The sequence below is a fragment of the Vulpes lagopus genome, chromosome 21 (assembly GCF_018345385.1).
Source record: "Vulpes lagopus strain Blue_001 chromosome 21, ASM1834538v1, whole genome shotgun sequence".
Taxonomy (NCBI): domain Eukaryota; kingdom Metazoa; phylum Chordata; class Mammalia; order Carnivora; family Canidae; genus Vulpes; species Vulpes lagopus.
In genome coordinates this window covers 40,040,892-40,065,038 of record NC_054844.1, presented here as the reverse complement: position 1 = coordinate 40,065,038, position 24,147 = coordinate 40,040,892, and the positions used below count along the sequence as shown (strand labels likewise).

The 24,147-nt window shown below is 47.5% G+C and overlaps 1 protein-coding gene across 2 annotated transcripts; it reads left to right on the top strand.

Moving 5' to 3' along the window:
• ARF3 (ADP ribosylation factor 3) lies at positions 1-19,380 on the top strand. Of its 2 annotated transcripts, XM_041736125.1 has the most exons (6): positions 1-208; positions 605-710; positions 14,130-14,370; positions 15,191-15,301; positions 15,547-15,671; positions 16,447-19,380. In XM_041736125.1, exons 3-6 carry the CDS (start codon positions 14,223-14,225, stop codon positions 16,606-16,608), a joined length of 546 nt encoding a protein of 181 aa, XP_041592059.1. In that variant the 5' UTR covers positions 1-208; positions 605-710; positions 14,130-14,222; the 3' UTR covers positions 16,609-19,380. The 2 variants fall into 2 exon arrangements, with proteins under 2 accessions (XP_041592059.1, XP_041592058.1); XM_041736124.1 differs by lacking the exon at positions 605-710 and having other exon boundaries at positions 2-208.
• Positions 19,381-24,147: the final 4,767 nt, after the last annotated feature.

Below are 24,147 nucleotides of genomic sequence, written 5' to 3'. Positions count from 1 at the left end.
GGGGTGGGGGTGCGCCGCACAGCTCCTGTCGCCGTCGCGGCTTCCGGTGCTAGGTGGAGGGAAGGAAGGAGGGAGCCGGGGAGCGCGGCCAGGGGAGCAGCCGTGCCGGAATCGGCCGGGGGGAGTCGGAGGGAACGGAACCAGCGCCGAGCGGAACCTGCGGGGGCGGAGGCGGCGGCTGCGGCGGCGGAGCTGGGAGCAGGAACAGGTGAGGGGCTGGGGAAAGGAAGGCGGGTCCCCGCGGAGGAGAGGCTCGGGGTGGGGGCCGAGGAGGCAGACCCCCGCCCCCCGGCCTGCCGGGCCCGAGGCGGCGTGGTGCTTCCCACCCGGGAGCTCGGGGAGGGGGCGCCGGGCCGGTCTCTCGCCTGCCCCCACATTTGAAGGACGCGGAGCTGGGGTGGGGGTGGGGTGGGGGGCGCACACGAATGGGTGCTCTGCCTGGCAGGCCGGGGGCGACCCGGGCTGCAGTTAGGTTCCCCTCGCCTGTAGGAGGTGGGCTCCCGAGAGGGGTCGGGGTCGGGGTCGGGGTCGCGGTGGAGGAAAACAGTCCAGAGAGGTGGTGCGGGGGCGGTGATGACTCTTCTGTATCCTTTTCCTGTTAAAGGGCTAGAGAACGCCGCTTTTTCGTCCCCTCCCTCCTGCTCCACCTTAGTACTAGAAGACCAGAGCCTTGCTGCGGTGACACCCTGTACTCCCTTCGTGGGGCAGAAGTGCGTAAGGGGTTGAGGGATCAGTTGGCCGGGGGAAGCTAGTGGGCCACCCCCTCCCCCCAGGGGCGCTGTTCCCGTAGAGGTTGCGCTTTGGGTCTTGGGAACCGCACGTTGAGAAGAGGGCAGCAGGTGGGGAGCTGGAGGAGCAGCAGCAGCAGAAGGGGGTGGGGGGGGATCAGATCTCACTGGGAGAGGAGCGGTGGTGCCTTCCTCCCCCAGGCAAAGCGGGGGCGGTCTCCCAGGAGGAGGGAGCAGCTTGTCGCTTGGCTTTGAGTTTGTGTCTTCCAATCCGCTCTCTTTCTTTAGGAAGTACCAGGATTCCCGGAACAGAAAATGGAGCCATTGCTTTACACCAGTGTTTGAGGGAAGGAGGGGGAGGTGGAGTTCCCTTATTAAACCCGGCCGCTTCAATAGCAAAGTGGTAGCTCCTCTTTTTTGGGGGAGTTCCCTTCTTTCTGGGTTGCATTACTGCCTGTCTCCCTCTGGCCAGGCCAGGAGGAGTGTGGTATGTGGTCAGGAGTGAGAAGAAATAGTGAGGTCATCCAGTGGAGGGAGAAGCGTAACTCAAAACCTGCCTCTGATGCTGTTGGATTGGGTCACCCCTGGTCTGTGGCATGAAAGTTTTATGAGTAGGAGATCTGCTGCAGGAGTCTGATTGCTTGGGTCAGTGCAACAGGACAGAATCTAGTCTCTGCATACTTTTCTCTCCTGTCCTTAATCAGGTGGTGACCATCTTTGCTGCCATTTTGTCTTGAGCTTCTTGGGGTAAGTGTCTCCACTAAATGTGACTGGAGTGGAGCATTGAATTGGTTGTTGCACATTAGGCCCGAGTTTGAATAACATTTCTCTGAAAGCTCATTTTAAGAAAGAAGCTGATCCAAGGAGGTCACCTTTTCCCGGAATGAATCACTGACCTTGGGTTTAGCTGGGCAGGGCCCCAGTGTATCACATATTTACATGCCTCCTGCCTCCCAGCATAGAATTACTACCTTGCATCGTCATAATTTTTACGTGTAGGTCTTGTCTTTCCAAAGAGATGAAACATTTTGATTGCAGGGATTGGATTTCATGATGTGTCTCCCACAGTGTCTCTGCAAACAGTAGGCACTCAGGATGAATAGAGGATGTGAATGGATAGAAGTCCACAAGCTTTCTGACTACAGTTTAAGGAAAGAAATGGGTTGGCTGTCAGGGAGAGTGCCTGGAGATAGCTGAGTGAGGGTACAGAGCCCCTTGGGCATTGTAATTAAGAAGTCTTGGTCTCTCCACCTTCCTGAGAGGTACAAAACAGGCACGGATAATGGAAACTAAGACCCAAAAAGAAAGGTATTACTAGAACACAAAGTCATTATTTATCTGAAATCCCAGATCTCCTGCTTCCCTATTGTGGGCAAAGGGGTCTCCATTAGACGTTAAGTCCTTCACAGTATTGTCAAAATTGGAATTCTGGAGATTACAGAGGAGAGAGCCAATGTATGTATGTGGTGCCTGGCACAGAAATGGTGCCAGGGTATGGTAGCTGCTATTATTAAACTGAATGCAAGTATAAAAGGAGGGGTGACGGCAGGCTGGAAAGAGTGGAAGTGAAGTCTCAAGTGCACAGAGGATCATATTGTGTGTGCTCATCTCTGCTGCTCTCTTTTCCACCGGAATCATGATAAGAGGAAATGGACTCAGAGGATAGTGGGTGGGATCTGTTGCTTAGAAGGAGGAACTTCTTTAAAACCAGGTTTGTTAAAGCTGAGTAAATAACAGGGAAATTGTGGAATCTGCTTCCCCATAAACCTTTAGAAATGGATGCCAGGCAGCCCGAGACTCAAAGCATATCACTGTGTTTAGCTCTCCTCACCATTTTTGTTGCAGGTCAATTTAGAGGCAGTATGGTATGGTGTGGACCTTGGAATCAGACAAAATTGGGTTCAAATCCTTCCTCTAGGGGATCCCTGGGTGGCGCAGCGGTTTAGCGCCTGCTTTTGGCCCAGGGCGCGATCCTGGAGACCCGGGATCGAATCCCACGTCGGGCTCCCGGTGCATGGAGCCTGCTTCTCCCTCTGCCTGTGTCTCTGCCTCTCTCTCTCTCTCTCTCTGTGACTATAATACATAAATAAATAAAAATTAAAAACAAAAAGGAAAAAAAAACAAATCCTTCCTCTACTAGTTGTACTAATTGTATACTAGTTGTATAACTTTGAAATTACTTGTCCTTCCTTAGCTTCATTTTCCTCATCAGTAAAGAGCATGATAATGCCTACTTCATAGTACAGGCATGAGAATTAAATGAGATGATATATGTAAAGTACTTACTACAGTACAAAGCACATAGTAAGCCCCAAGTAAATGTTAGTTGCTATTAATAATCATCATCATAATAGTAATAATAACATGAACACTCAGGGCTGCCTTAAAAGAGAGGAGGTTGACAAAAGAATAACTTGCCGCCTGTGTAGAGGGACAATTGTTCCCATGACTTTCTTTGCTGGTCGTAGGCTTATGAGCAATGAAATCTTTTTTCAGCACAGCTTCACAGAGGCAGCTCCTGCTGCCTGAGTGGGAGGTGAAGCGGGAGCGAGGCAGGGGCCCTGAACCATCAACTTGGATGCAGGGTGAGGATGTGGGGGCTCAAGAAGAGTGTTCATGTTAGAAAAAATCAGCATTATTGAGGTTAACAGTTGCCTCTGTTATACAAGAGCACTCTCATTGACCCGGGTCAGGGATTTAGATTCCTGGGTCCTTTATTTTAGGTCTCAATCAGTATTTCAGCATCCTCCATTTCCTAGGCCACTCTTCTCATTTAGTCATAGCTCCTTTAAATGTCTGCCTCTGAGTATGCTTCAGAATGTACTGTATAAAGGTCCGGAGTTGTGATATCTGTGTAATTCTCTCTGCTAGACCTTTTCAATATCTGTTGAAATAAGTAGAGTGCTAGTAAAGCTTTTTGATAATAAAAAAAACATGGGGAGCATTTGGAAGTTCCACAGATGTTTGAAGGCTCATGTTATAGACTAGGAAGGAAAGAGCTGAGGTAGGGATTCTATGAACATTTTAGAGCTTTGCATTGGACTTCTACAAAGGACCTGCTGTGCCATATGGACCAGAAGGGACATGGCTCAGGATTTCATGGATCCATCATTATCACCCATATTCCTGAAGAAAGGTGAGATGATTGGGTATAGCAGATCTCATTGTACCTTTTAGGTCTTCCATTACTGTTGAGAGCCTAGTATAACCCTTCCTTTATGAACTTTTGCATTAGAGCATCAGACACGGATGTTTAGACTTCAGCATGATTTAGGATATAGGAGAATGTTTGCTCTCTGTTGCAGTGATTTTTGACCCCCTTCTCCTCTTCCTCCTCCTCCTCCTCTTCTTCTTTTTTTTTTTTTTTAAGATTTTATTTATTTATTCATGAGAGACACACAGAGAGGCTGAGACATGGGCAGAGGGAGAAGCAGGCTTCTCGCAGGGAGCCTGACATGGGACTCGATCCCAGGACTCGGGGATCATGCCCTGAGCTGAAGGCAGACATCAACCACTGAGCCACCCAGTCATCCCTGCTCGTCTTTTGTTAAAAGCAATTAAATGTTACTTATATAAAATCTTATTTGAAGTCTAATAATACATTAAATGGATAAAAATGGAGCTGTTCTGGTGGTGGTGTATAGGGGAAGAGCATAATGAGTGCGTTTCATATGGTTCCCCCTTCTACCCTCACCCAAGCCTTTGAATCTGATCCAAGGAACTGAACCATAGGGTTCTGAAAACAGCAACCATTTCTCGAGTTTGTCAGGCATAGGAAAAGGATCAGGGATCACCTATAGAATACTGTCTTCCTCAACCCCTGAAATGTTTTGCGACCATCAGTAGAACCATACTCAAAAACAAGCATGTTAGTCACTAATTATAGAGTGGCCATGGTGCTGGGTATGTGAAACATGAATAAGGTATGGTCCCTCCTGACAAGGGTCTTAAGAGTTTAGTGAAGTACTCCTCCAGCTTTTTGTCATCATGGCATACACAGGAAATAGTAATGGACAGACATAGTACTTACAACCTGAGGATGACTGGCCCTTGGGCTCCAGCTGCCTTAAGCCCTGCCTAGCCATCCAGTACATCAGACTCATAATGTGTTAAAGTTACAGCTCTGGAAAGCAAAACAGACAAATGTGAATAAAACATTCCATGGTAACTCCCAGAGTAGGAGAGCATTTCAGGTACTAAGGGATCACAGATAACTCTTATTCCGTAGGCTAGGTAGTTCCCTGTTTTCTGTACCCTTAGACTGCTCTGTAATGGTGGGCCTTGTCTACACAGTAGCTTCCTATGTCATCTGTTCACCAGCAGCTCCTTTTTCTTTTTTTTAAGATTTTATTTATTTATTCATGAGAGACATAGAGAAAGGCAGAGACACAAGCAGAGGGAGAAGCAGGCTCCCTGCAAGGAGCCTGATGCCGGGATCACACCCTGAGCTGAAGACAGACGCTCAACTGCTGTGCCACCCAGGTGTCCCAGCAGCTCCATTTTGACCTGTGAAGCGGGACCAAATTGGGGCAAAGGTTTATTAGGGCTTTAGGCTACTTGTGGAATTTTAGTGATTTTGTAATTAAGAAAGTGTAGTGTTGGGGTACATGTGTGGCTCAAGTCAGTTAAGTGTCTGCCTTTGGCTCAGGTCATGATCCTGGGGTCCTGAGATTGAGCCCTGTGTTGGGCTCCATGCTCAGCGAGGAGCCTGCCTCTCCCTCTCCCTCTGCCCCCCGCTTGCTCTTTCTCTTGCTCTGTTCTCTGTCAAATAAGTAAATAAAATCTTAAAAAAAAAAAAAAAAAAAAAAAAAAGCATAGTGTTCTGAATATCCAAGCCTGTAGATGTAGGCATTGGAGCAACCATGGGATATTAGGAGATGGAATAGTTGTAAGCTGGTCAGATTCTACGATAGGGGAAGCTGAAAGCTTTGGTTAGAGGACAGTGCTGTGGAATGTTCCAAAGAAACAAATGAGTCTAGTTTTTATCTTGTCACTTTTTTATCTGGCCATGTATTCTGAAACAGACCTGATTCTCTGTTCTGACTCACTTGTTGGTTGGTCATGGAAAAGCCAGGCTCTTACCAGGTGTGTTTAGGTCTCTAATCAGACAAGGCAAGTTAGGATCTTTCTTTGCTTAATAATGTGGCCTTCTTGGAGGTTCTTCTGTACTGGAGTCCTCTTGTCAGACTAGAAGGGAAACTGGCTTAATGATTCTGGCCTGAGCCTAAACACTGTTATAATTGAGTTAAGTGGAACCTAATCTTAGATAAATTTTAATTTGTAAGAATATCATCATTGATTGCCTAGTAGGTATCTTTCAGACCTTTTTTTTTTTTTAAGATTTTATTTAAGAGAGAACACAGGAGTGGCATAAGGAGGCAATGGGAGCAGAGGGAGAGGAAAGGGAAAAGAATCTCAAACAGACTCCACACTGAGCGCAGAACCACAGCAGAGCTCAGTCTCACAACCTTGAGATCATGACCCAGAGATCATGACCTGAGCTGAAAACGAGAGTCGGACTTAGCCGACTGAGCCACCCAGGCGTCCTTTCAGGCCTTTTTAATTTTTTATTTATTTTTAAAAGATTTTATTTGTTTGAGAGAGAGAGCATGAGCAGAGGAGAGGGGCAGAAGGAGAGGGAGAAGTAGACTCCCCACTGAGCTGGTGGGACCTGAGCTGAAAGGCAGCTGCTTAACTGACCTAGCCTCAGGCCTTATTTTAATTTGCTCGCTCTTTCTTTCTTTCTTTCTTTCTTTCTTTCTCTTTTTCTTTTTTCTTTCTTTCTTTCTTTCTTTCTTTCTTTCTTTCTTTCTTTCTTTCTTTCTTTCTTTCTTTTTCTTTCTTTCACTTATATTTATTTATTCATGATAGACTAGAGAGAGAGAGAGAGAGAGGCAGAGACCCAGGCAGAGGGAGAAGTGACGTGGGACTCGATCCCAGGACTCCAGGATCTCGCCCCTGGGCCAAAGGCAGGCGCTAAGCTAAACCACTGAGCCACCCAGGGATCCCCTAATTTGCCCTTTCTACAGCCTTTGACCCGCCTGTCTTTTTTTTTTTTTTTTTAAAGATTTTATTTATGTATTCATGAGAGACACACAGAGAGAGAGGCAGAGACCCAGGCAGAGGGAGAAGCAGGCTCCATGCAGGGAGCCCGATGTGGCACTGATCTGGGGACTCTGGGATCACACCCTGAGCCAAAGGCAGACACTCAACCACTGAGCCACCCAGGTGTCCCCTCCTGCCTTTTTTAAAAATGTTTTTTCCTCATTGGTGTCTGTGATGTCTTACTGTCTTGATGTCCTTTCAGCCCCTCTGGTTGCTTCTTACTCTCTTTCCTGGCCTCTGTTTTTGCCCACTGCTTTAAATGTCCACCTACCCCAAGTTTCTGCTTTTGGTCTTTCTCTGATCCCACTGTAGGCACTCTCCCTAGATATATCAGTGAGAGTTGTACCATCAGTTGCAAAAGATAGAAAACACATCTGTGACTTAAATGACAAATAGATTTATCTTTTTTAAAAAAGATTTTATTTATTTATTCATGAGAGACACAGAGAGAGAGAGAGAGTGAGGCAGAGACCCAGGCAGAGGGAGAAGCAGGCTCCATGCAGGGAGCCTGAAACGGGGCTCGATTCCAGAACTCCCAGATCACACCCTGAGCTGAATGCAGGTGCTCAACTGCTGAGCCAGCCAGGTGTCCCAGACAAATAGATTTATTAAAGCATATAGCTTGAAGTCTAGGTAAAATAAGTCTGACACCAAAGGACAAAAACTATGATTCCACGTATATGAAGCACCTAGAATAGTCAAATTCATAGAGACATACGTAGAATGATGGTTGCCAGGTGCTGGAGGTAGGGGAAATGCAGTTATAGGTTAACAGTTACAGAATTTCAGTTTGGGAAGATTAAAAAGTTCTGGAGATGGATGGTAGTGATGGTTGCACAACAGTGTGAATGTACTTTTCTTTTTTATTTATTTTTAAAATATTTATTTATTTATTTCGAGAGAGCGGAAGAGAGGCAGAGACACAGCAGAGGGAGAAGCAGGCTCCATGCAGGAAGCCTGATGCGGGACTCGATCCCGGGTCTCCAGGATCACACCCCAGGCTGCAGGCGGTGCTAAACCGCTGCGCCACCAGGGCTGCCCAGTGTGAATGTACTTAATGCCACTGAACTGTGCACTTAAAAATGGTCAAAACGGTGAATTGTGTTATGTATATTCCCCTGTACACACACACACACACACACACACACACACACACACACACACACAGAAATCTAGAGCTAGAACACTTGTTTTTTTAATCCACCATCTCTACATTATTAAGGACCCAAACTTTCATTTTTCTGCTCTGACCTCCTAGAGCTCTTAGGTTTGTCTTTTCATGTTCTCAGAATTACTCCAGCATCTCATTCTTTGACATTAACATCGAAAGGCTGAATAAGAGAATGTTACTATATGTCTTTTTTTTTTTTTTTTTTTAAGATTGAGGAAAACTTTCTCAGATACTCCCAGCAGACATTCTCCATATCTTATTGACTAGAATTAGTACATGACCACTCGTGACTCGGTCACTGGCAAGGGAAATGGGATGCCTACATCCCTTAGGCTGCAGTTTTCGTGCCATAGGACTGGGAAAGGGTATCTTTATACCCCCGACCCCAGCATCTGGACAGATTAAGGGTTCTGTTAGAAGAAAGAAGGGGAAGAATGGCTCTTTGGGTAGATAGCCAGTAACTGCTGTCATCCTAGATCTTGGTTTCTCTTATGGCTTCAGTTACTGTCTCTGCAGATGATTTCCACATATCTAGCCCAGACTTTATTCTGAGCTTCATACCCTAGCATCTCAAAATCAAAGTTAAATCTAAAAACAAATATCTTCAATCTCAGTTCTGTTCCTCTTGTATTTCTTGGCTGAAGAAATGCCACTAGATCACGCAGGCCAGACCTGGGAATCATGTTTGACTCTTGGACTCTTCCTTCCTATATTTAATCAGTTGTCAAATCGTGTGTATTTTACTATTTTGATGTTTCAAACCTGACTTTTCCTTTTTATTGCCACCTCTAGTTAAGAACTTTAGATTTCTTAGCTGTATTACTGTAGCTCCCATATGATCTCTCTACCTCAAGTCTTTTCCACCTTTTAATTTACCCTACATGACTGCCAGAATGATTTATTTGTTTATTTATTTATTCATCAGAGACACCGAGAGAGAGAGAGAGAGAGAGAGAAAGAAAGAGAGAAAGAGAGAGATAGGCAAAGGGAGAAGCAAGTTTCCTGTGGGGAGCCCCATGTGGGACTCCATCCCAGGACCCTGGGATCGTGCCCTGAGCTGAAGGCAGATGCTCAACCACTGAGCCACCCAGGTAAAGAAGGTCCTTCTAAAGCACATACTTGATCACGTTACTCAGTATGGCCTTTAAGGCCCTTCATGATCTAGTCCCTGCTTATCCCTCATGTGTTGTCATTTCCTTTTACTCACTGTGTGGCATTCAAATATGCTGACTCCCAGATGCACTGGGCTTTGGCTAGTGAAAAGTGCTGTCTCTGACTCAGGTCTTTATGCTTTTGACACTCTGTTCCCTCTCCCCGACTCTCTCTTTATTGTTTGATTACTTCCTCCTCTTCCTTTGCAAGTCACTCAGGGGTGATCTGAGAATCCTGTGCGGGAATTGCCCTTTAGACCTCAGTTTTGTTTTTGTTTTTGTTTTTAAGATTTTATTCATTTATTCATGAGAGACACACAGAGGCAGAGACACAGAGGGAGAAGCAGGCTCCTCGCAGGGAGCCCAATGGGGGACTCGATCCCTGGATGCGGGATCATGCCCTAAGCCTGCCCTGAGCCGAAGGCAGACGCTCAACCCCTGAGCCACCCAGGTGTCCCTTGCCCTTAAATCTTGATTAACTACACCAGCTTTCTGTCCCTGTAATACTAGGTGCTTATCCCACCCTTACCCTTGCACTGTTTTGTAATTCTCTCCTTGCTAGTCTCTTTGCCTCCCATTGACTGAGTGTCGTGAAGACAGAAGTTGTCTTCCTCTTTGTATCCCTAGTTCTGTATACCCAATAAGTGCTTAGTGAATGGATGGAAGCTGACATCAGAAGCTATTTCTTGGCTATGGGAAATCTCTGAGTCCAGCAGAAGTCATTGAGATACTTATCTAGGAGTTTGTGTGCTTGTGATTACAATGCTCTTGAGACAAAAACTTGGAAAGTTTATAGAGGTCACAAGCCAGCTGTGCTAAGGAAACTAAATACAGGCAGACCCTGCTTTTGTTTCCCTAGATTTTATTGGTCTGCTCCATTGGCTGTGCTAAAAATAGCATCTCTATTAGTGATAACTCAATGTGAAAATTATCTGGGAACAAAGCTGCTTTTAGTGCACCCTGCCTAGCAGCAGAGTGTTTGGGAGACCCTGGTCTTCCTTTCCCTAGACCCATGCAGCCTGAAGAGGAGGAGGTGGTCCGATCAGAAGTGTCTCCTCAGAGGTAGGTGTCCTAGAATGCAAGCCTGAGTCAGCCACCAGAGTCAGGTGTGGGGAGTTGTGTGTGGCAGACTGAGCTGTGACTCTCAGAATCACTTGGAGTGAGGCAGGCATTTTCCTACAATACACACAAGTCAGGATGGCTGAGCAGTCAGTTATAGCAACAGCCTGCCTCTCCTGGGGGGGTGGGAGGATGGGCGGTAGTAAGTAGTCCTCAGCAAGGATATCCTCAGATGAAGCTTAAATCGGGCAGTGTGCTCCTGCAGGGTTCCACACAGATTGTACTGGAACACACTTAAAGAGCTTTACTTGTTATTTGTACCACTGATAACAAAGTTTATGACTGTAAAATAGGATATTGAGATATACTTGTTTAATAATAGGGATATTGTTGCCGTCCATTTTTCATCCTAAGCCACTCACCTTCAGTTTTAACTGCTGATTCCTGGTTTTTAACAGCCCATGGAACCCTGGCATTTTGCCCTGTCGACACAGGAGTGCCATCTGTGGTAAAAGAGAGTAACTATAGGCTGTACGGTTCATAGGGAAACAATCCAGGGTTTATGTATTTTTTGCCATTCTGCTTCCCAGAGCTTTTTCTAGGAATACATTATGGGTGAAAGTGAAAATCAGCTATATAGCCCAAGATTTGTGTTCATGGCACAAAGCTGAAAGTTGCTACCATCCTCCAGGTAGAGGCAGCATGTTCTCTGGTAATAGGGGCAGAGAAAGCCAGGACAAGAAAACCAACACCCACTTTGGAATGCTCATCTGAGTCCAGCTCCTGATTATATTAGAGGAGTCACAGTGTGCACTAATTTCAAGGTGCTGTGCTGCCCCAAGAGGACATGCAGTGACTACATGGACATTTCATCATTTATCCATCAGCCCCATTGTATATTAAACGGCAAGAGAAAATTCCACCGATTTTAGTCTTCTAGTCATTTGACGGTGTTTCCAAACCAGTCTTGGGGCCAGATATGGTGTGGGAAATGGCCAAGAATTGACAGGATATCTAAGAAACCATCTGTGCATTACACAGAGCTACCAAGTAGTGCTAGAGTAGAAGAAATGATAAAAGGTTATCCTCAGAGACTTAAATCAGCCCGTGTGCTTGGTTGAACTCCTATAGTGGGCTTGTCACTGGGAGTGGGGACAGATCCAAAATAAATAAAAGGCATAGTCCTTGCCCATGGAAAATACAGTTAAACTGGAGAGACAGTAAATGTACAGACATCTAAAACAGGCAAAAAGCTCCACAAGGTAGTAAGTGCCACATGAGTAGTTCGGATAATTCAGGGGCATGCCAGTAAATTAAGTGTAACACTGGGATCAGCTTTTTTTTTTTTTTTTTGGATCAGCTTTTGAACCAAGACGTTAGCATGCTAGGTTGGCAAAGAAGCAAACTAAAGGACAGTGTATGCGTGTTTTGGGATGAGGGGTATTTTTCAGCCACTGCTGTACTCACGGTTGGTGATCCTTTAATCAGCAATCACTTCATTCATGAAGGACAACCAGGTAAACGTGTGGTATAAATTCATTTCAGAACCTGGGCCAAAGCCTTAAAGCAAAGTATCATTTGGAGCTGGAGAAGAGGAGACCTGACTAGGAAACAAGATAAAGACTAGGAAGACTTGGGAAAGGTTTAAATTTCTGGCGGAGAAGGTAGCAGAACCAGAAGTCTGATTACTACGGATTGTCAGGGTTGATGGAATTTGATCTTAGTAGCTGGGCAGATGTCCCTTCCTGCCTAGGGATCCTCCGGGACCTGTCTGCCTGGGTGGGTTGACGCAGGATGGGCAGGGAGGATGGCTAGTGGGCGACTTGGCTCAATTTGAGCCCTAAGGTTGAGCCAGGTCCTCTCCCTGGGGTGTGAGCCCTCTGGGTCAGGGGCAGGGCTCATCTGAGGAGCCTACCAGGAGCACCACGCCTGGCTCATTAGTGGATGTCTGGGAAGGCCTTTGAAGATGAAACACTCCATAAGCACTCATTGTTTCTGTTTTTTGGACAAACTAGTACTTTGGTCTCCAGGGGCTGTCGATCTGGCTCCTTTGTACTAGTCTGGAATTTGCTGCAAACTGAGGAGAGTAGGAAACAAACAAAACTGAAATATTTTTTGAGAAAACAGCTAAACTCCCACTAAACCTCCATGCTTTAGCTTGTAAATCTGATTCCTCCCCATCCACCTTTCACATTCTTGGGTTTGGATGCACTCTGTCTTGACCTGTTCCTTCGCCTGCTGGTTTTTTTTTTTTTTTTTTTTTTTGGGTGGGGGGGATGTTCTTCTGGTTCCCAGACTATATAGAGGATGCCAGCAGCTGGCATATGGTGATTGCTGAATAAGCTGCCCGCTGACACATGTCTCCTGCAGGCACAGAATGCTGGCTGGCATGGGTGATTCTTAACCCCTATTTCATTGTCTCAGAGTGCATTTCTGTGGCTGTCCTATGCCATCAATAAGGGAGGGAAGAAGAGAGGGAATGAGTGACTCTAGGATTCCATCTTTTGGAGGCAATGGGTGGTAAGAAGTTAGGGATTTTATACTTTTCTAATGCTTCTTACTGCTGTCTTTGTTTTCTTAGCAGATAGTTAAGATCCTAGTAGGCGCCAGGCATAAGTCTAAGTGAGCTGCTTAGTAAGGTCAGTATCAGACCCTGGGAGTTTTAGTTATTCAGCTGCTACGTACCAGGCGCTACGCAAGGTACCAGAAACATGGCAGTGAACAAAATAGATAAGGAGCTGACATTGTAGTGGGAGGAAACCAGTACAGTGAGAAACAAATGTGCAGGGTGTCCGACGGTGAGAAATGCTATGAAGAAAAATGAAGTGGGGTAAATGGGGTAAAGAGCAACATGCGTGTATTAGATGTGGTTGTGGAAGGCCTCTTTGATAATGTGACATTCACGTGATACCTGAAGGAAGTGAGGGACTACTCCATGAAGGTTATCTGAGAGAGGGGCGTTCAGGGCAGAGCCAATAGCAAGTACAAAAGCTTTGAGGCAGGAAAGTGTTGGGGAATTGAAGTAGGATAAGATAAGGGGAGAATAGTAGAGAAACAGGAATGCGAATCATGCAGAACCTTGTAAGCCACGGTATGGCATGGGTTTTACTGAAAGGGAGATAGGAAGCCAAGAGAGGGTTTTGAACCGAGAGGCAGCATGACCTGATTTTGGTTTTAAAAGCAGTCAGGCTGCTATGTGGAGGATAGACCGAAGGGGGTTAGGGAGGAGGCAGAGAATGAGGTGACTGCCTCATTGCAGGTAGAGAATGTGGAGAAGCTGTCCTTAGAGGGGCCACGGCAAGCCTAGGAATGAGGGATAACCTAGGTGCCCCGTTGTATGACTAGGGCACACCTCCAGCTTATTTCTTCCTGATGGATTTTGGATCCATCCAAAATGGATGGAGTGCAGAAGGGAGGTGGAATTGGAGAAATATAGAAGAAGTAGGGGAGTCTCTTGATTTGAACATGGACCTTGGGAACCTGGCAAGCCTGAATCTTGTTAGGAGTCACGAAGAGCCACTCCTCATTCCACTCCCTCCTTTCCCAGCCTTTCCAGGAGTCTCAGGGTAAGGTTGGGAGAGGGAGGGGTACTCATGGTTTTACAAGGCCTTGTACAGTATGAGGGGACTGCCGAAGCCATCTAATTCAATCCACTCCATTTATAGGGGCAGATAGGGACAGTGGAATAACTCGTCCAAAGTCACACAGGTACATTATGGCAGAGCAGGTGTCCTGAATGTTCACTGCTCTGTTTCTGCTCCCAAAGACTCAGGATGTGTCTGAGTGGGACATGATCTTTATAGTGCCCTCAGGCTCTCAGCATGTAATGAACTCCAGCTATGACTTTGGCAAATCCCATTTACATGAAATCCTAACTAGCAGATGGTGGTAATGAGTTTATGTTTCTTTGCCTAGGATCAAGTTCTCCACACCCGGGACCAGGCCAAAACCAGACTGCCACTGCCCCCACTTGAGCCCTCCTATCCTCAGAAAGTGGTTGCTGTGATCATGGGTAATATCTTTGGAAACCTTCTGAAAAGCCTGATTGGGAAGAAGGAGATGCGCATCCTGATGGTGGGCCTGGATGCTGCAGGAAAGACCACCATCCTGTATAAGCTGAAACTGGGGGAGATCGTTACCACCATCCCTACCATTGGTAAGGGCACAGCTTAGATTTCCGCTTTCACGCCGACTGCTGGGCCAGGCAAAGGACCTATTCCTAGATCCCCCACCTGGCCACCAGGCAAGTCCATGCAACTTGAGGGGATTCAGGGAAGGATGGTTATTTAGCTTACTAGCAGGTGCTGGGGCTGCCGTTTGCCCACCTACTTGGGCCTTCTCTGATGCGGGAACTTCCGCAGCCTGGCACTGAACAGTTGCCCTCAGGCACTGAGCTGGTTTGTTCTCTGTGTTGTTTGGAAAGTGGGTGAAAGGCTTTGATGTTCCTGCCAGAGGCCAGGAGTTGTTTCAGTTTAGATCCTCAGTGGCCCTGATCCTGGTTAAGACCTGCCTGTGGGAGGGAGAACATTTGGGGCTCCAGATCATCATTGTCCACTGGTTCTGCATTTAGTCTGCCACTTAGTCTGGCTCCAGGACTAAGCTCGCTTTTTCTCCACTGTGTTTCCTAGGCCCTACTTCTTAGCGGCAGCAGACTGCTGCTGAGGTACAGGAATGGGACTGAGTCATTTCTTTGCAGGAGGGAGAGGCAGAGAATGAGCGGAGAAGGTTAGCTCATGTTACCAAGGGGGTTGAGAACCTTCTGACTGGCCCTCCTCATTCGCTTCCACTCTTTATCTAAGGTTTTCTTTTTGGCCTTTAGACTATTAGGCCAGGGAATACCAGGCCTGAGAAAGCCTTAGCTTTCTTTCCTATGCTAGACTCAGAGCCAGGCTGGGGGAGACAGAAACAAACCAGTGGGGTATTATTTGCAGGCCTAGTGTTTGAGGCCAAGTGGCCATTGTCTGTTTTTTCCAAAGGGTTCAACGTGGAGACAGTGGAATACAAGAATATCAGCTTCACAGTTTGGGATGTGGGTGGCCAGGACAAGATTCGACCTCTCTGGAGACACTACTTCCAGAACACCCAAGGTATGGCATATGAATCGCCCAGCTTGACATGGGTTGGTTGGGTGTGAGCAGGTGGTGTGGCTGTCTTCTTCAGTTGTGGGCAGTCAGTCTTTGCCCTGCAGCTCCTAGAGGTGGGAGAAAAGGAGGAAAGGGAGGAAAGGGAGCAAATATTTGGGGAGTATATGGCAGGTGTTGTCTTTCAGTGGGGGGCTAGGAGGGGGGGAGTTAAGCTGCTGTCTTATGCACCCCATGCTCTGCCTCCCTAGGGTTGATATTTGTGGTCGACAGCAATGATCGGGAGCGAGTAAATGAGGCCCGGGAGGAGCTGATGAGGATGCTGGCAGAGGATGAGCTCCGGGATGCAGTGCTCCTTGTCTTTGCAAACAAACAGGTGAGATTTCTCTTCACCCATGGATTTGAGAGAGGTCAGCCTGGCCGTGGAAATCATAGGTGTTGGGGCTCATTGTAGGGGGGAAGCCCTGTGACTGTGTTATCAATTTTTTTTAAAAGATTTTATTTATTCATGAGAGACACAGAGAGAGGCAGAGACACAGGCAGAAGGAGAAGGAAAAGCAGGCTCCACGCAGGGAGCCCGATGTGGGACTCGATCCCAGGACCCCAGGATCATGCCCTGGGCCGAAGGCAGGCGCTAAACCCCTGAGCCACCTGGGCGTCCCTTTGTTCTCAATTTTGGAATGATGGGAAGTATGATTAGCTGGTTCCTTGATGGGAAGTATGATTAGCTGGCTCCTTTATGCTCCTCCTCCTGTCCCCCTGCCCCGCTTTAATTAGTGACATTTCTATCCTCCAGGATTGGTGTGGTAAATACCCCAAACTCATTCCTTCGTTCTCCCCTGTTGTCTGCTCTAGTGGAACTGCCCTCACTCCTACAGTCAGACCTGATTCTGTGCCCAGTCAGAATCACCTCTTCACTTCCCTACCAACCCTATATTTGGTTTGCGATTCTCCAGTGGAATGACCCTTAGCAACTTGGGTCTCTAGCTCTAGGATAAAGAAATCCAAAGCAACTCTTTAGAACCTTGTTTGGGTTCCTACAGTGAAGGAAGAGGAGAGGGTGCTGGGACACATCTCTTTGGTAGATGGGTGCTGTAGAAGCTTTTGAAAGATCCTGAGCCTCCTTTTTGTGTGTCTCCTTCGTGCTCCAGGATTTGCCTAATGCTATGAACGCTGCTGAGATCACAGACAAGTTGGGCCTGCATTCCCTGCGTCACCGCAACTGGTACATTCAGGCCACCTGTGCCACCAGCGGGGACGGGCTGTACGAAGGCCTGGACTGGCTGGCCAATCAGCTCAAAAACAAGAAGTGAGAGCCAGGCAGCCCTTTCCGACCACCCCACCCACCCCTGACATACCTACTGTCTCCCTGCCCCAGCCCTGCCCCAACCCTGCCCCTTCCTTCCCATTGCCAGTGTGGCCAGGGCCCTGGGTATCATGTCCGCATGCCCAACAAGAGCCTTGCCTCTCCTGCTTCCCCTCTGCTCCCCTGTCCATGACCAGTCCCCAGTTGCTGTTCTGATGATGAATCATTCCAATTTATCGGATTTAAAACAAAAAACAAGGTTGTTATGGTTTCATGGGTGACCCCCCCCCCCACCCTCTGGGGTTTGGGAGGTGGGGTGGGGTATTCTCTCCGTTCGCTTCGTTTGGCTCTGGTTGCTGTGCTCTTGGCATCTCAGTCCCTTCTCTTTCCCCACAGGTCCCTCTCCCACTCCCCGTCTTCCTTTCCTTTGTCACTCTCTCCCTGTTCTACATGGAAATTGCACGGGCCTCTCTGTGTGTGCGTGCATGTGTGCGCGTGTATATACATGTATAGAGAGATATATATGCGGGAGCCAGGGAGAAGGGTGGGGGTGGAGTGCAGCTGGGGCTGGGGCCAGGTCACTGCCCACTCCAGCCTCCCATCTGCTCCTCCCGCGTTGGTGAGATAAAGGGAAGAAGATAGAGGGAAGGCTGCCCCAGTCTTGCACTGGTTCCTCTCCTCGCTGCAGGTAGGTTTTTCTGGATGATAGGAAGGATGACGGATTTTCCACCACCATCTTCCTTGTGCCCCTCTCTCCACCCCATTCAGGGCAGGGGGTGGTGTTTATCTCTAGATGACTGTTCCTGAGGAGATGCCATTTTGCCCTGCCTCGTTAGTGGGAGGGAGAGAAGAGCCCACTCACTCTTACCGGCCCAGTGTTCAGCTGATCCTCCTCCTTAGATCTGCTCCTCAGGAGCTTGTGACGAAGGTGGGGAGAGCAAGACCATGGGGGTATGTTTGGGATCCAGAGCACTGGGGGGTGGGCCTCAGGACTTCCATCCTCATCCTCTTGTGTTGTTAGGAGAAGGTGAGGCACGGGTCAGTCTATCCCCGCTTTCCCATACTCCTCGTCTTCTGATCTCGAGGACTGGGTGGTTCATCTGTCCTTTGTCAGAAGTTTCCCCACCCTAGTAGTCCTGCTGGCCTGACCAGGGCTGGCTGGGTGGTTACATGGGGAGCAAGGGGAGTGGGGGTGACATAGCAGACCTCAGTTTCAATTCCCTTATTCTCCACTTCTCTCTTTTTCTAGTCCAGGATGTGCTGAAGGCTGAAAATTTTCTATTCTGTTTCTAGACCCTCAGACTATCCTGCTGTCCCTCCCCACTCTGTCCCAACAGTTTTCCCTTGCCCGTCTCACCCACTTCCCATAAATCAATTTGAGGGTTGGAGTGGAGGAAATTGAACTCTGAAGTAGTTGTTGGTGCTGGTGGGATGCAGTGGTCTTCAGGGTCCTCCCACCATTATTATGTAGTTGTTCAGAAGCTGCTGCTACTGCGTCTCCCTGTTTACAGGGAGCACTTGTCCCTGAGGTCCTGGCCCGGGTCCTGACTTTGCGGTTTCTGTGAAGCCGTGGCTTTTCGGTGGGCTCCTGTGTGTGCTGGCTGCGCCCTGAGCTCCAAAACGGCCGCCCATAACCTTTCTGCTAAGATCAGGGCCTAGGCTCCCCACAGCATGGGTGAGGGACCCCTTCCCAGAAGGACTGTCCCAAGCCCCACCCCAAGGGGCCAGGCTTCCTGCCACTCTTGTCTACAACAAGCAGATCAGTACCCCCACCCTACCCCAGGTTGAACTGTGAAAGAGAGATTCCAGGGGTGTCTCCCTCAGTGCCAGTTCCTTAGTGATGTACTATTTACACAAGATGCAGTGGGAGTGTGCAGGTCTCCTGACCTCTAGGCCTGTGTGTGTGTGTGTGTGTGTGTGTGTGTGTGGCAGGGGTGAGGGGAGAGGTGTGCTGGAGCTTCTGTTTCATTTTAACATGTATTTACTCCCCTGACCCCACATTTGCTTCCCTCCACCACTTTCGTTTGCCTCTGCCTGTTTCCTCATTTTTTTTGCTTCTGCTCCTGTTGCCTCCCTTTCCTGAACACTCTCCTTTGCCTTCTTAGCTCATTCACTGCTGTTGCCTGTCTCCCCTTTTCTTGTTTCCTTTTTACTTAGGGATTCCCACACTCGGTTTTTGCAGTAGCTGAGGATTTTGCCTTTTCTCCTGCCTCCCAGTCTGACCCTCCCTAGTCAGATGGCAGTCCCAATTAGGTTTTCTTATTTTAGGCCCACCCCTACCTTGTTTTGGGGGGCTCCAGAGACCAGGGGGCCTGCGGTGTTAGGAAGCAGCCTTGGAGGTTGCCTTGGTGCTGCTCAAGGATCCATCCAGCAGGGGGCAGTAAGTGATGTTGGTAGTATCCCTGGCTGCTAGGCCCTTGGCAGGGGTGGTCCTTTCTACATTCCCATTCACCTGAAAGCTCTTTTTGGATTGGGTTTCTCATTCCATTGTTGCCTGCTCCCTCCCACACTCTCCTCTGGTAGATTTAATTTTACGCTTTCCTTTGTTACAGCCCTTTTCTTCCCCCTCTAGAGATTCCCCTCTGCCCCTCTCCCCTCCAGAGTTTGTTTTGTGGTGTTACAGTGGTAACTGCAGTTCTGAACTGGTTTTTCTCTTCTTTTTGTTCTCCTCTGGAATGTAGACTGTACATGTTTAATAACTCACCTTCTCTCTCCTTGCTCAAAATGTGGGATACGCGATGACTGTGACCCTGGTTGGAAATTAAACTTGTTTTATGCAGCTTTGGAGCAGACCTTCATCTTTGATGTGCAGCAGCCATGGGACAGTATTTTAATGGTGAGGGTACTTCTGTCTCTGGTCCCTCTCTCTAGACTGCTCCTTCTCTCAGCAGAGGGGTGAAGGTACACTTGACAGAGGGAGAGGGAGGCTATGGAGAAACTTAGGATTACCTCTACACTGCTTACTGCTTTCCATCATACTCTGGAGGGGAGCCTAAGTGAATTGGGCACCAGAGTGTAAGGGCATCGTGGCTTCGCTTTTAGTTGTAAAGGATTTCATCCTCCACTTAGCCTTATGTATCACCTGTTGGTAGGCATTAGAGACTTTAGTGACTAGAGGGCCCTGAATGTGGAGTGACCCATACTCCCTCCATCCTCAGATCTCCCCAGCCCTGTGCAGTCAGGTGCTTCATCTGTAGATTGGAGTCTCGTCTAGTTCTGGACCTTGGCAGTGAGTAAACACAGAAGATAAAGGTCTGTATGGTATAGTGAACTTGATCCTCCTTACAGCTGTAGCCTTATATCACCTCTGCTTCAGGCATATGGTTCCCTGTTGTCAGGAAGCCAGGCCTCATCCGGAGAGATTCCACAATGTTTTGAGGGAAAGGACAAGCCTCTGCCCTGCCCCAGCCCTCTTCTGCCACTACTCTCTTCCTCTCTTGCTACTACTGTCTGGCTCCAGGCAAAGAAAGAGATGGTGCTCCCCCTTTCTTTGGTGGAGGAGGTCTGGGTGAGCTAGGCAGGCCTTCCCCACTCTTAGCACTTTCTTAAGCTTTGGGGACAGAGACCTTCCTATCCTGATGTGGGAAAGGGGCAGGATTTAGGCATACAAGAAGTTTGAAAGCCCTAAGTACCAGTGTGAAGTAATTTGTATTCAGTTACCTCCATGCTCCTCAAAAGTCTTGCTTGGTGACCAACGTTACTGATAAGAGCACCTTTCCCAAGTGTTCTGTTTGTACATTTATAAGCATAATCCTTCTAGAACTATAGCCCTCATAAGATAATGATAATGGAGAGGACTTTAGCTGGATGCAGGCCAGTGGGTGTCCTCTGGTCCCTCAGTACTCCATTTAATATGCCAGGAAAGAGGTGGGGGGAGCCCTCTTGTGGCAGTTGCTTAAACTTTCCAGCTTCTTTTGGGGGCACATGGTGGGACGGGGGACTTAACCTGGTAGATAAATGTTCGGCATCCAGCTCTTAGAACAAATAGCAGCCTAATCTGTCTATAATGTAAATAGCTCTTCAGTCATAGTTTGGCAGAACACTTGGGCCCAGGATCTACTTCAGAATAATTTGGGCAAGGGAGTTTCTGACAGGAGCCTGGAAAAGGCCATTGGAAGGCCTTGGATTGATCTGGGTAGGATGGAGGACAGACCTGCTCCCTTCATTCCAGAGTTTAGGGACAGTGATGGGGAAAATGAGTGTGGTATGTAGGAGTTTCCAGACTAGAGATACAAGGTCTGAAGGCTCTGAGGAGTCACTGTACCACTTCCAGTCCAAGTGCCTAGATTGGTCAGAGCAGAACATTGACAGGTATCTACTTGGTACCTTTTATGGTTCCAGACGTGTGCTAAGAAGGAAGTCAAACCACTGTCCTGTTGACCTGGAAATCCTTGTCTGGGATGCTCTGATATCCTTTGGGATACCCATAGTGCAGCACATGGGGTAGTGAGAGTTGGAGAATAACTGTGTAGGGGATACCCCTTTGCTGCTGCTTGGTGCACAGAATGGTGTCTTTGGGCAGGCAGGCATACTACTAAGAACGCTGCTTTTGCAGTTTGGAAGGGCATGGAGAGAGGAGGGCCAAAGTCCAGCCCTCTACTTTCCAACCCGCTAACTGGAGGGATAGAGTATTTTGCTGGCACACTGGGGAGTGATAGGATCCAGAGGCCTTCCTTCCTCTACAGATTTTTCAATCTAATTGGGTTTCCTGGCCGTGGTTGCTGGGATTAGGTAAGAATGACCCCAAGTTCCTGAGCAAAGGGAAGAGGAGGTTAACTCTGAGGAAATCCAAACTTTGGAAAAGGGAGCAATGCAGTGGCTGAAGGTCTGGAAGTGAGGAACTTGGGTCAGGACCGTTCACCATCACGGCTTGAAGGTGAGTGTCTGCTTGTGTGTGTCACTTTGGCCATGAGCTGCAGAAGGGGGTATCTGGGCTCTAGGTTAGGAACAAATCTGGTGGAATAGAGGATAACATTCCAGCCAGAATTCTGGCTATCTAGACCCAGAGCTGACCAGTGTTACCCATGCACCCTTCCTCCTATCACCCTTCCTCCTAACCAGACACGTTGAAAGCTGTCTCTGAGGAGGTCCAGTCAGTCAGTCTGGGCCAGGCAGAAAGTTTGAGAATGAACTTGTCCACTGTCCCCACCCCCCAACTTCCACCCCTTCATCACTCGTTGTCCTAGGAGAGAATTGAATACAAGGCCTTATAAGGGTTAGAGGGGTTACCTTAGGGTGCTGAGCCACAGGGACTTAGATGTTAGCTTCTTTCTGAGTTCTGAATATAGGAAAGAGAGGTGCTCTTTATTTTTTTTTTTAAGATTTTTTATTTATTCATAGAGACACACAGAGAGAGAGGCAGAGACAAACAGGCAGAGGGAGAAGCAGGCACCATGCAGAGAGCCTGATGTGGGACCTGATCCAGGGTCTCCAGGATCACGCCCTGGGCTGAAGGCGGCGCTAAACCTCTGCGCCACCAGGGCTGCCCAAGAGATGCTCTTTAGGTAGTAGGTAAGAGATCAGTTTTTGCCTATGCCAGATCTTCTATTGATGGGATGATACCTCCCCAGCTAGAACAGCCTTGAAGGAAGTGGGGGAGGGAGGCACTGCTTTGGTTTTCGATGAATGAGTGTATAACCATACCTAAAAAGAAAACATTTTGTCATCCTAGATATACATGCCCTTGAAAATATGGCATTAGATTTTGAATCCAGATTTACATATGCTGACTCAGAGGCTTTTTGTTTATTAACAGTCTGTTAAAAATAAACATATTAAAAATATTTAAAAAGCAGTGCCCTGCTTACTGTCTGGCACATAATAGGCACTGAGCCTTGATAAATGAATAAACATCATTGTCCTTAACCAAACTGGATCCTGTGGGTACCCCATGAGTCCAAGGGCCATGGTAGTTTCTTCTACTTGCTGACAGAGACACCTGTGAAGGTGGAGGCCTTTCCAGGAGTGGCCCTCTGATTTCCTTTTTTTTTTTTTTTTTTTAAGATTTTATTTATTTATTCATGAGAGACACAGAGAGAGGCAGAGACACAGGCAGAGGGAGAAGCAGGCTCCATGCAGGGAGCCCGACGTGGGACTCCATCCCAAGTCTCCAGGATCACGCCCTGTACTGAAGGTGGCGCTAAACCACTGGGCCACCGGGGTTGCCCGGCCCTCTGATTTCAAAGTTGTGACTTCAGTCAGGATTGTGCCAGCTTCCCTACCTTTCCCAGAACCATCTCACCTTTCTCTGTCCTTCAGGTTCCTAACTTTGATCCAAGGAGAAAGCTCCTTCCTCCCTGTTCCTTTCTGGGTCCAGGTGGGCTTGTGCTGACCTCTGTGGGTGATAGTGTTGTCTCAGTTTTGCCCCATTCCCACTATTCTGCCCCGCCAAACTCCACCCCCACTCCCCTTTCCCATTCTGATCCCCGACAAAGCTTCAGACCTGGACTGGGCAGTAGCCTTCATGCCACTGTTCCGATCAGCCCACGCATCAGCGCAGTGTGCACTGTCATTGCTTTGCTCAGATACCCTCAGTGGGTTCCCCTGTCTTCGTTTGACATTCAAGCTCTCCACAACCAGCTTTTGCTTCCCTCTCTAACTACCTCTCTCTACTCCTCTGCCTGAATCCATTATTTTAGCCAAACCAGTCCACTCATTTTCCCCAAATATCCAGCCTGCTGCCTTTATCCTCTTTCTCCATTTTTAAAAAATACCACTTTTCTTTAAGATCTACAAGGCTGCCCATGACCTCTCTAATCACAAGGACTCTTGTTTTTGTTTTTGTTTTTTCCTGGATGGCTCCTTTCGTTTCGTTAGCACAAGTCATCCAACACCTCCCACACATTCCCTTGTATGTTATATGTTGTGTTCATTCATTTAATATTTAATTTTAAAATTTATTTTTGTAACCAAAGTAATTTTCATTGCAAAACATCCAAAAATACATAAATATGCAGAGCAACATGTAGAACCTGTTCCCCTCTACTTTTCTCAGTCCCATTCCCAAAGTAACGACTCTTGGCTATTTGGTGTGCCTCCTTCTGTTAGTTTCTTTCCTAATTATGAATACCTCCACATATTTGGGAAGAGGTTAAAATATAAATGTACTCATTTCACATCTATTATTCTTGCTTTTTTTAACATAAGGGTATATATATTTGTCTTGGATATTTTCCAAGTTAGTATAGTTATATATATTTTTTACAGATGTATTTTTATTTTAGAAAGAGAGAAGCAGGAAGGGCAAAGAGAGAATCTCAAGCAGACTCCATGCTGAGCACAGAGCCTGACTCAGAGTTTGATCTCACAACTCAAGATTGTGACCCGAGTTGAAACCAAGAGTTGAATCCTTTACCAACTGTGCACCCCAATATAGTTATTTTTAATTGTATTGAAAGCATTGCATAGCATAATATTCAACATGAAACATATTTGTCTCAAATATGCTATATGGGGCATATTGTGCAGCTAGTACCTAGGGAACTCCAGGCATGATCATAACCTTGTCCTTGCCATCAGTCAGCTGGCTCTGTAGAGATCAGGAGAA